Source organism: Meriones unguiculatus, chromosome 6 (assembly GCF_030254825.1).
Source record: "Meriones unguiculatus strain TT.TT164.6M chromosome 6, Bangor_MerUng_6.1, whole genome shotgun sequence".
NCBI lineage: Eukaryota > Metazoa > Chordata > Mammalia > Rodentia > Muridae > Meriones > Meriones unguiculatus.
The window spans coordinates 70,067,953-70,080,665 of record NC_083354.1 but is presented as its reverse complement, the minus strand read 5'-3'; the positions used below and the strand labels follow the sequence as shown (position 1 = coordinate 70,080,665).

At 41.1% G+C, this 12,713-nt stretch overlaps 1 protein-coding gene across 8 annotated transcripts in view; it reads right to left on the bottom strand.

Annotated features, from left to right (window-relative positions):
- Window positions 1-12,713, bottom strand: part of Gfm2 (GTP dependent ribosome recycling factor mitochondrial 2) — a 34,579-nt gene that overhangs the window by 1,464 nt on the left and 20,402 nt on the right. For 7 of the 8 annotated variants that reach the window (XM_021639573.2, XM_021639572.2, XM_021639575.2 and 4 more), the window contains 8 exons: window positions 11,725-11,865; window positions 11,542-11,641; window positions 9,793-9,979; window positions 7,349-7,425; window positions 5,749-5,887; window positions 2,784-2,963; window positions 2,406-2,521; window positions 295-477 (listed from right to left, as the gene is read on the bottom strand). In XM_021639573.2, coding sequence (XP_021495248.1) covers window positions 295-477; window positions 2,406-2,521; window positions 2,784-2,963; window positions 5,749-5,887; window positions 7,349-7,425; window positions 9,793-9,979; window positions 11,542-11,641; window positions 11,725-11,865 — 1,123 coding nt within the window. Of the gene's footprint in view, window positions 1-294; window positions 478-2,405; window positions 2,522-2,783; window positions 2,964-5,748; window positions 5,888-7,348; window positions 7,426-9,792; window positions 9,980-11,541; window positions 11,642-11,724; window positions 11,866-12,713 lie in introns of those variants that run through there. The other variant, XR_009592386.1, reaches the window with a different exon arrangement.

The window sequence follows — 12,713 nt, the reverse complement described above, 5'->3', positions numbered from 1 at the left end:
AAGGGAAATTTTCACAGAAAAGGGGAAAACAGTCGTTCAGGCCGACCGCATTCTGGTACAGTACTCCATAATCTTTGTGGACCTCTGGCTGGAAATAATCCGGCTAAAGTGCTGTGTTCCCTGGTGCTCACCCACACCTGACGGGAAAGTCCTATCATTCTTGGTGGTTAAAAATTTGGCACGAATCTCTAAACCCAAGCCCTGATGCCTTCAGGAGTTAGTGACCAACAGGTCTTACTTGGACTCAAGTTCCTGTATTAAATAATATGTACATTTCAAATGCAAAGAACTTACCATAGTTTCTGCCAGAGGAACAAACCCTATAACAACTTTGTTGTCTTGGCGAGTCTGAATTTCCTGAACATTCCCTCTTCTTTGTGCCAAATCTGCAAGGACAGGGCTGAGGTACTCGCTAGTCACTGTAATCTCAAGGCTCATCAGAGGCTCCAATACCTGCTTGTCGGCTTTCTTCAGGGCCTAAAGAGATTCCATAAATTGAAGAAATGTCTATTCAAGTAAAAAGAAGATACATAAAGACTGAACTATTTCCTATGTTCTTGAGTAGAGGACTCTGGTTACCTCACTTGCTTTAACATTCCACAGAGACATTTTGTAAGGAGCCAAGAACGTAATGCTTACACTAGTGGTCACGTGCTGGAAAGAGCTTTTAAAAAGGCCAACAACAAAGTCAACTGCCATGGCAACTCTCTATGAACAAACCCTTTCGTGAATGATAGTTTATCATTTAGACTTCAAAGGCCACATAGGAAGCTGAAGATATTTTCAAGATAAAAATAATTGTTTGGGAAAAGCCAAAATTAAGAGGAAAATGCTACAATTGGGGGCTGGACTCTGCAACTCAAGAACAGTGCTCCCAGAACCGCCCTGCATCCTTCTCAGTCTTCTGTACATTGCCTAATTGCAGATCTTCAAAATCAGCTTTTATGTGGCTTGCACAGCAATTCCCAGCCATCTCTGAAGGCTCCACACTGGGGACTGGATATTGCTCTGGGCCTGTGAGTGGCCACTCTGCAGCTCCCAGCGTGCTCCTAACAAAGCTCAGCATTTTCTTTTCCAAGTGCTTCTCTGGACTTTCGTAGTTGCCAGTGGCATTAGCAGTTTTCAGTGCATTTATATATACTTCTTCGTTTTCCTTTTTTCCAGGAAACACCAGTATTTCTATACCTGTTGCTGATATCCTGATTCAGACCTAGTCTACTCCCTGTCTGTCCTGGACTCTCTTTCCCGTGCCAATCACTTCTGTACTCTGACCATACTTCACTCTTCAAACACTTTATTTTCCATGTTCTCGGAATAAAGTTCAAACTCCTTTCTATAGTGCTTAAAGGTTTCACTATTGACTTCATTTTCCCATGCTAAGCTAGGGTACTCCCACACTGGGAAACAAGCAGAGTTCATCAGTTCTGGTGGGTCACTGAGGCAGGAAGCAAGTCATGACAATTGATAATTTGAGAGGGAAGATGTTTGGCTTAAGTCTGTTTCTCAATGTTTGTTTTTATGAAAGCAAATGTACTTGAACAAACTAAAAAATTGGAAGTGATATTAGATTTTCATTATCCTTTACATTAAAGCCTAATGTCAAGCTGACCCCAGATCTGTCCATTTAAATCCACCAGGTTTGGGGCTGGAGAGATGGCTCAGCAGTTAAGAGCACTGGCTGCTCTTCCAGAGGACTCAGTTTCAATTCCCAACCACCCACACGGCAGCTCACAACTGTGTGTAAAGTTCCAGAGTTTCTGACGCCCTTGCACAGACATACATGCAAACAAAACACCATATGCACATAAAATAAAAAGAAATTATATATTTTTAAAAAATCCATCAGGCTTGCAGCTAATGGCTGTATGTTTGGAAAGGGGAAAGGATAGATATTTTGCTAAAATCAGGATTTTTTTTTAATTTGTTTATTTTATATATATATGAGTGTTCTATCTGCATTTACACCTGCCAGAAGAGGGAATCAGTTCACATTATAAGATGGTTGTAAGCCACCATGTGGTTACTGGGAATTGAACTCGTGACCTTTGGAAATACAGACAGTGCTCTTAACCATTGAGCCATCTCTCCAGCCCCAGGACGATTTTTTAATAGCAATCTTTGACCAGTAATTTCTAAAATCTTTCACATGAAAACTTGGTTTAAGAAATCAAAGATTCCCAGTGCAAGAACTGGTTTACATTTTTTGTATTACATTTGTGTGTGTGGTGAGCACTGCAGTGCATACATGGAGGTCAGAGGACAACTTTCCAGAGTCAGGTTTCTCTACTACAGAATCAGGCGAGGTGGTAACTGCCAAGGTCAAGCCCTGTCAGCACGGCTGCCTGTGGAAACTACGGCGTTGCCTTGGTGTATTTCCCTAACACAGGCATGAAGGCTGCTCGTACCTTCTGTACACATCTTGAGATGCAGGCGTAGACCATGGTTGTCGATGTGCCGGGGTGAACCACCAAGGAGTGGAGTGTTACTGCCACATCTTGAACTGGGGATCCAAGTAAAGGTCCTGAGCAAGCGGGAAAATACAGCAGAATGATTTAGACAATGCCATAAAAAGAACAGCGCAACAAAAAGAGAACTGATGTTCAAAGAAGTGCAGAGCTAGCATTCAGATGGCCGTGAGACATGCGAGAATCCGGAGGCCAGGAGTGTGCCGCGGAGGCAGAACATAGGCTGGTGTGCACAAACACCGGTCAGATTACAGCAGGAGGTGAAAAAGGGGGGTTAAACAGTCAAGGGCAGAGAGTGCTCCCGTGTGCATCCCTCACCCTGGAGGCATGCGCTGTGGACTGCGTTTTCAATGGCCTCGCGGGAAGCCTGCAGCAGGTCTGCACCGACACAGTCAGCATACTCAATCCCAGCCACGCCACATGGTGCTTCCGCTGGCAGGACCTCTAGTTCTGCTTTCACGAAATGCCGCTTGTCTCCTACTGTCCTGTCTAGGGTATCTGAAAACACATTGAAACAAATGAAAAATAAGGAGGTGGCTGCAGACAATACTCAATTTTTGGCCAAGAAAATGAAGGAAGAGAGATGCCAAAAAGATGCCAGGAACAAACTGCCAAGGGATGTAGGCTGCCTTTGCTGAGACCACCTGTTTCTATGTCTGAGTTTTCTATGTCCAAAAATGAGTCTTTAAGAGTATCAAGTAAATGAATTTCTTACAAGGAAAAAGGTAACATTCAAATTACAAAACATCTGGAGAATGCAAAACACTGATAATGAAAACTGTAACAATTTGATCCTCTGCCAATTTCCAAATTGTTAAGTTCATGTATTCTTTCAGCAATACTTAATGTTTCTTTCTCAAAAAAACTAGGAAAGTAGTTCTTGCACTATAGCAAACAGCTTTCCTTTTCTCTACTTTCTTTTTAAGTGCTATGGACTGAGCCCAGAGGCCTTGCTCTACCACTGAGTATGTAGCTGGGCTCTTACTGCTGGGTGAGTTCTTTTTCTTCCACCCTTCTCTACCCCTTTTCTTCTACCTTTCAACCTCCTACCACTACAAAAGAGAGAAAGAGGAGAGAGGAAAGAAAGAGCTCCCTGAATGAAGTCAGGGGCTGGAAACAGGACTACATTATCGTTAGGCCACTTCCCGCTGATTAGGGGTGTCAAGTTCCTCGGGGCAGGTTTGATCTTCACCATAAGATCTAATTTCTTCGTTTTTTCTTCTTTGTGCACAACTACTTAACTGCGACCAACGACAATCAACAACCCACCTTATCAGGGCTCTAGAATTTACATACCCTCTGAACATTTCCCAGAATTCCAAATGCCACATAAGCATAGAAACTATCTGCAGCTGGCAAAACTATGCCTCTGCGAGAGTGCGAAGCAAATCATAGTCAGCTGCTTCGAAACAGTCCCATATCCCCACACCTGGGATTAAAATGAACATATTCTTACAATATTTCTGTGGTGATTTTTGTTTGTTTGTTTGGTTGGTTGGTTTGGTTTGTTTTTTTGAGACAGGTTTTCTCTATGTAGCCTTAACTGTCCTGGACTTGCTTTAGAACAGGCTAGCTTCAAACTTGGGAGATTCCCTTGCCTCTACCTCCCAGAGCACTGGGATTACAGGTATGCCCTACTATGCCCAGCTTATTTCTGTGTCTTTAAAAGAAACCAGAATTCCAGAATTCTTTACAGACTACATTCGTATTCTTACAGTTCTTGTTACCAACAGTCACAACCAGCATTCTACTGAAACAAAACTGCTAAATTCAAGTGAGTAGCAATGTAAAGCAGGGATTCGAATCACAAATTCAAACCCAAAATTGATTATAGCTTGCAAGTGTTCATAATTCCTTTTCTGAGCTCACTATTATGAAATATCTAAGAGGATATACACAAGCTTTAAAACAAAAACAAACAAACCCTGAACATCGTAAAACCTAGAATGTCTAAAGAAACAGAAACTGCAATGCCTGCTTTCTGGAACACTAGTCACAGACAACCAACCATTCCTATGACTGTCTTTAGGGTCCTCATCTGCATGTACCCCTGTGCACATCTGTTCACTTCTGCCACTTCCTTTTCTTCTAGACTGTGCTCCCATTCCAAACATACTCCTCCACCTCTATCAGTAGGCATTTTGCATTAGTAGGCAACTTCCACTCAAAGGAAGACCTGCCTTCTTCCACCTGTTATTGATGGCTTCATAAATATATATACATATATATACAATATCCATTCATATATAATACATATATATGGATGGAGCCATATATGTGAGTGTTAAGTTCATATCATCCTCAGTAGTGTGCATTATTGTACTTCATCCTCTCTCCTAGTGTTCAATGACTCTATATTTGACAGTGAGCATATTTTTCAAGCTGGTAAACTGCTTCCTGTAATCTTCAGACCTTTATTTCCTTTTTGAAACCAACCACTGATTTGTATTATACCTTACTGTGGGATGCCCTTGAGTTGAAATATATCTCTCTGAAGGCCAGCTGCTTCCTTCAACTTCAAGATGCTACCTATCCATGAGTACATAACATTAAATCTTTCTTAAAGTTTCTCAGGCCAAACTGGTTCTGTGAATTTAGACCCTGCATTAAAAGCTTGTAATTACGAATACTGGTGCTCCCCTTGATGCCATGCACAGACACGCTTCCTGGCCTCCTGCCTCTGTGGAGAAGACTCCCTCAAGTCAGCTCCTTCCATGAGGACGTGACCTCCAGTGCTAGGAGATTCCCCCAGCTGATGGCTGCAGTGGTCACTTACTTTCCCAGATTCCTGTTCCCTCTTTCTTTTACCTCCAGAGTTCCATCCTAACCAGCTCAGACATTAAGTTAAAAGAGTATTATTCACATTTATCTTGCATTTTCAGTGCTGCAGGTGTACAGTCCAGAATCAGAGCTCCTGTGCCATTGCATTTATGCTTGGTTCATTCTTCAAGTTTCAGTGAAATGTAGTCACCTAGACTCAACAAGTTTTAGGTGTACTAAAGGGCGCTATAACAGAAATTTTCACTCACTTTCCACAATAAATATAATTCATTGACTTCAAACTCTTATACTCGTTTTAGTGATTAAGAGCTGGAACAAGTTATCTACTTCACTATCTACTTACCCTGTCTCACACCACCAGAAGACACTTTTGTCAGAGGAGTGGGTAATAATGGGACCATGCCTTCTGTTCATCACAAATTAAAGCACAGGAAAATTATGGCCCTGTTTACACAGCTAACCATTGAACACACCCAGAACGTCCAAAATGTTTTCTTTTTACCTGTGGCCCGAGCTGAGTTTAAGATGGTTTCCCGGTATGCCACCTGCAGAGGCCCCAGGTAGGTCTCTAGGCCATATTCCCTCTTGATCCGGTCATGAATAATCTCAATGTGCAATTCCCCCATGCCACACAGGATGGTCTGGCAGTGAAAGGGAAAAATAAATAAAGCAAAATATTATGAAAAAGAATGATGTTCACATACTTAAGTACTTTTCTATTAACTACAACTGAGTTTCTTTTGAAAATGTTCTAGGTAAAAATACTATGTAAAAATACTACTTCTGACTTCTCTGACTAGGATAATAACCAATTGCAGTGACCTCGTTAGGCACCGTCTCCTTCCAGGAACTCTGATTACCATCTGGGTAAGTAAATGACATCAATTTAGTGCTGCGCACGCTTCCTAACGCCACTCCAATTCTGGTCAAAGCAACACGAGTATAATCAATATTTATAACCTGTGGATTATGCCTCTTATCTTCTTTCTTTGGATGCAGTTTGTTCGTTATTTATTATTGCTATATGTGTAGGCAGTTTGTGCTTAATGTAGGGGAGAGGGACATAGAGTTAAGAGGACAGCTTCTGTGCAGCCAGAGTCTTTACACACTGAGGCATCTCACTGGCTTTAGTTTATAATATTTTATGTGTATGAATATTTTGCCTGCATGTATGTCTCTGCAATACTGGTGTGTCTGGTGCCTAAGGATCCAAAAGAGGGCATCGGATCTCCTGGAACTGGAGTTGCAAATTGCTGGGAATTGAACTCAGGTCCTCTGGAAGAGCAGCCAGTACTCTTAACCACTTAGCCATCTCTCCAGCCCCCCAGGTTTGCTTTTTAACAGGTTTTCACTCATGTGCAGTCCAGGTTCACCTCACAGTTGTAGTAATAGTATTACCTAAGCCTCTCAAGAACTGAAATCACAAGCATGAGCCACCTAAAACCTGGTTAAAACTTTTTTTTTTTTGGTAGAATGGTGGTAGGGTGGTATCTTTGAAACAGGGTTTTGCTGTGTAGCACTGGCTGTCCTGGAACTCACTTTGTAGACCAGGCTGGCCTAGAACTCAGAGATCTGCCTGCCTCTGCCTCCTGAGTGCTGGGATTAAAGTTGTGCCCCAGCACCACATGACCAAAACCCTTTTCCTAATGAAGAAGCAGACAGCTGTTTGAAACCATGCCTAAAGACAACACCTTGAGAACAGGGTAAATAACCCCCCCCAACTACACAGATGTTCCCTATGGGCAACTGATAACCATAGACTAGTTTGAATATGCATATAATAGAGAAAGTGGCTTTCACAGTTTCTGACCTCCCTTTAGTATGCTGCTTTTAGAAACATCACTGTAGGAACACAAGAGTTGAATCTAATTTAAAAATTTCACAAAAGCCTGTATTACAGAAAGTCAAAACTGATGGAGAGTGATCACATGTATAAAATGAAATTATTTTAGGGAATTGAAGAGAATGGTAATTTAGAATGACAACAGACATGAAGAGAAACTTATATTATGAATCAGAGCTTTTTCTTTCAGGAGCACAGGCTAATCGGTGTTATATGCATGTCCTCACTCCTTCCTAGGGCTGGGTAATAACATACATACTTGTCCAGAGTCAGGATCAAGCCTCACTTTCAAACTGGGATCTTCACGCTGAAGGCGCTCCAAGGCATGATCCAAATCTGAGTGATTAAACAATACCTGTTATCTTCACTTCATTTCTAAGTAACTTAACAATAAGTTTAAAATGGGGAGCATAGATTAACAAGCAGATATACTGATAAAAAATAAAATTTTCAAAGAGCCATAAATGCTCTGCAGAACTAAAACAAGTAAGACAATTCCAATGAGAGGTGCCTAAAGGTGAGCAAACATCTCCACAGTAAGCTGGGTAAAGAAGCAGGCTGGCAGCCAGACATCAGAGAGTGAAGAGCAGCATCAGAGGAGAGGGGTGACACAATGCAGGGAGAGCCTGCACACCTGCACACCTGCGCACGCGTACACACACACACACACACACACACACACACACACACACACACACACCACATAAGTGGCTAGTACTGAGGAAACCAGAAAAAAGCATCAGAGCCCTTGGATCTTGAGTTACTGGCAGTTGTGAGCAGCTACAAGGATGGTAGGAATCTTTGATTCCTAAGGCCTCTGAACGAGCAAGTGTTCTTAATAATTGAGCCATTGCTCCAGCCCCTGCTATATCTGTCTTAGGTTAAATGCTGTTCCTTCAGTAACTGCACAATAAAAGACTCAGTGTCTTTCATGACTTGGGGTCTTACATCTGCACTTTGATTTCTTTCATGTATACTCTAGCTGGGTAGATGAACTACTGCAACCCCACCTGGCTAAATATCTTCTCTCCCACTGAATCTTAGGAGATGCGGAGAGGAAATAAAGATTGCTCTTTGGTGGTACCACTCACCACTTAGCTAAGGAGACTGTACGAGAAGATTCCAGTTCTTGGTATGAGTGGATATCACTGCCAAGGAGACTGCACAACAAAGCTCCGGTTCTCAGTACCTGGCTAAGGAGCCTCAGGACAAGATCCTAGTTCTTAGGATGGGTGGCCATCACTGTCTAGCTAAAGAGACTGCACGACACAGTTCCAGCTCCTGGATGAGTGGATACAGCCCCAGTTCCTCCTTTGGTTTTACTACTTGAAAAATAAAATCATTTATATATTGGTTTTGGAATCACCGACTTGTTTCATGTTGCTCTAAAATTTTGGTGGTCTGAGATGGTCTGGGAGAAGGAAATGAGATGGAAAACCTTACTGAGAGAAGTAATAAAAAATTTACACATGTCAAAGTTAAAAATATTAATAATGATTAACAGCTACACAGGATAAACTAACTTATGTCCCTGGAGGTTGGGGTGGAGGCCATGACTGTGGAAGTACAAAAAACAACAAAAACAAAATTACCCAAAAATAGGTCTCAGAACATTTTCTGCTTTCTTGGTAGTGAAGACATTAATACGTTTATAGATATAAAATGCAAATTTGAGAGTTAAGAATCAAGGAAGAAAGATATGATTTTACATTCTAGAAATTATGAGTTAACTATTAGAAGTTTTATTACATTTTACTAAAGAACATAAAAATAATAAAGATAGAAACATTGTAGGAATTACTTTGATATACAAATAAGAATGTTTAATAAATACAAAGGCTTAAAAATAGATTCCACTACAGCTTGTTAAGAATTTTTTTGCTTATTAAAAATTAGCCTTTTTCAGACTGAATTGTCCAGCATTGGTATCCTCGAGGCTAGGCAACAGAAAAGATCAAAGCCTCTCCTTCCCAACTTTGTTAAAATTTGTCTAATTAGTACAGGATGTGTGATCACTGAGTTTTATGATTATGATCGTTTAAGGATGTTTTGGTTTATCTTGCATTAAGAGTTATGTGTTAGATAGTCTTTAAAATGCCAACCTAAAATGATGTTATCACTGCTGTAAAAACATATATAAACCCTGTGGCCCTGAGCAGTCAATCTCTGTAACCTGCCTCCTGAGTGCAAAGCAGATAATACAGTCTCAGAGGTACAGCTGGGATACAGAATTAACAAAATGTAACTAATAAGAAAAAAAAAAAAAAAGAAACAAAAAACAAATCATGTCCTAATTAACCTAACACACTAAGGAGGGCAGGACAGGGTCAATTACTTAGAATCCCATAAAAATCATTACAAGGCTGGGCTAAGTTGGCACATGCCTTTAATCCCAGCAGAGGCAGAGGCAGAGAGGGGCAGATCTCTGTGAGTTCGAGCCTGGTCTACAAAGTAAGTGACAGGACAGACAGCCAGAGAAACCCTGTCTCAAAAACAAAAACCACAAAAGGAAAAAAAAAAAGTATGCAAGATGGCTAAAATATATGATGGAGTTTGTAAAAAATCAAAGGGACTTATGTAAAACCCAAACCTGCTACAAAAAATGCTGACCAGTAAGCACAAGTAAAATTTAACTCTATTACACAGGAAGTCTTCTGAGGAGTCACTGAAACCTCTTCCCACAGGCTACAAACCCTGCTGTACCTGGCTGCTTAGCCACCGATGGAGGTTCTATGGTGCAGAAGAACACAGGTTCTGGAATCTCCACCCCAGCTAACAGCAGGCTCTCTGCTTCACTGTTTTGTCCATGCTTCTTTCCCCCTCTTCCCGCTCTACGAGCTGCAGCTAGGGCGCTGGACTTGGAAGAGACCATGGTGTCTCCAGTAGCAGTCTGCAAGCAAAAAGGACAGCAAGCACTCATCTTCCACCCAGACCACAAGGCAAAATGTCAGCATAGCATGTTCTTCTCATTTGAACTTAAGAGAAATAATCACAGATGGCAGACCTTTACATAAGTCAAGCTCATTTAACTTACGTAAGCTCTCTATGCAAAATGTCATTGTGATAAATTCTAACTAATAATGAAACATACATACAATACACACCAAAATGTATTAGTAAAAAATGTATCTGTCTAACAATATATTTCTCAAAAATATATTTGCTGAATTTCTTCTCATAGCAAGGCAGGTTCAGTAAAAGCTCATGAAGTGCTTTAACAACACTTAGGTTATCTTACTATTTTACAGAAAATTCTCTATTAACTCAAATATCCAATTAAGCAGAACACACCCCCTAACACTAAGTAAAAGCTCCATGGAAATAAAGCAGTATTCTAAATAAGCCTAAGAGACACCCATATGTAGAATGGCCTGTGGAACCTCTGAAACTGTGATTCACCTCTACTCTGCATACCAAGGCTGGTTTCCTTCTACAGACAGCTTCCAAATGTCTGCAGCACTCCTTCAGACATGCACAAGACAGAGGGAAGACAGAGAGAACACCTGAGTACAGCCAGGTACGGTGGTACACACCTTTAATCCCAGCACTCAGGAAGCCTCTGTGTTGCAGGCCGCCCTAGGCTACAGAGAGAGTTTCAGGACAGCCAAGGCTAAACAGAGAAAGCCTGTCTTGAAAATACCTCAGTTACAAAATTCACATCAGGGAAGTTTTCTCCTAAACCTTTCTGAAACCTGAAGTTAATCACAAAGAGTTAAAATTTTAAAGTAACATTTTTTTATCTCAACATGAGATATGCCAAAGTTTAATGAAAAATTACATTTGATTAACCTGAATTAAAAGAAAGTCCTCAGTTTTAACCAACCCAAACCAGATGTAGCACCAAGTATTTCCTCCCATTCACCCTATTCATGTCTAGGTTGCACCTGCTATGTGTAAGCACTGATGAGCTGTGAACTGAGGACAGAACTGGGAGCAAAAGAAACCCAAACCCTGGCCCTTAAAGAGCCCTCCTTAGCAAAACATCTTCCATCATTACCTGAGCAGCTTGTAAAGTTAGATCAAACTTTAGGCCAAACACTCAACACGCACACTGGAGAAGAGTTTGAGACCAACCAGGGCCAGAGAGCAAGTTCAAGGCAAGCCTGGGCAACTTAGTGACAGAAAAAGAGAGAATCCCTTCCCACACGCGCATACGCACAACACAGGCAAAGATTCCATGGGAATTAAACAGTGTTTTAAATAAACTTGACATACACATTTCAACAAGCAATAGACTTCCCTTGGAGTTGAACTTTAACTATGATCCATTCTGTCCATGAGCTTCTGTAGTCTATTTTTCCTTCTAGCCAATGTATGACATTCAACCATACTGATGAATATGCCATCACATTCACATTCAGAAATTCTGATGACTTGGGAACTTTTTGCAGCTATAAAGTATTTGAAAATCACATTTACATGCTTGGCTGTGGAACCCCTGTGTTTACTCACTTGTTTAAGCCCAACTGTCAAAGCAATGTTACCAGCAGTCAAGGAAGGGATTTCTACATATTGGTCAGCAAATGGCAAAAGCAGACGACTCATTCTCTCCCTATAAAAACCATGATTTATATTAGTAAAGTACTTTTAAGAAAATGGGTGCAGTTTCAGAAAATAACCCACACTTCTCCTTACGTGCAATTTCTATTAACGTTATGGATGGCCGACTGGGGTGTCAGTGTGCCTGAGTAAATGCGCAGGAAAACCAGGGGTCCTCGCTGCTTGTCATGCAGAACTTTAAACGCCAGTGCACACAAGTCATCCTTATACCACTGCCTGCAAGATCAAAGAGGTGTCAGAGAAGGCCCGGCTATCTGCACAGCTCAGTCAGGGTCCTCCCAAACCGCTCAGACCCAGGAAGTGATGTCACTACAGCCCGCCCTTCCGTCACTGACTACTCAATGGGTGTCTTACCAATAAACATTCAAAACTAAAACTAAAAATGGGTACTCTTTCAATTACTGGATATTTGTAAACATCTTCACTGCATGAAGTCTCCTTAAAAAGCATATCTTCAAAGGTCACCAAGGACTCTACACTAGATAAACAAATGTTCTTTCTAATTTTTGCTGTCAGGCTCTTCACTTTGTATCTAGCTGATGATACCATCAATCTACAGTAAAAACCTGAATGTGTTTACAGAAATGGTTTTTTTAAATTTTGGTTTTTGTTGTTTTTTGAGGACAGGGTTTCTCTGTGTAGCCCTGGTTGTCCTGTTTCTCACTGTGTAGACCACGCTGGCCTCGAACTCACAGAGATCCACCTGCCTCTGCTTCCCTGAGTGCTGGGATTACAGGTGTGCAGCACTGTGTCCAGCTAGAAATGGTATTCTTAAAGAAGCGTGTTTAAATTGGCATTCACTAAAAAAAGTTTTGGAAAGTTTGAATTTTTCTGAAATTGACAAATTTTGTCAATTAGGTAAATTTTTCTGAGGTAAAATACTATTTTCATCAGTCCCAAGGAAGTCCATGACTCAAAGTAAGTCAAACACTTTTAATTATAGTCTTTTTCCAATCTTATTCCCAGTCCTTCTTGATGGTGCTAACATGGAAGCTTTCTACAGTGGTCCTATCACCTACACTCACTGATACAGAGGTTAAGTAACTTGGATATGGGACAAAGCC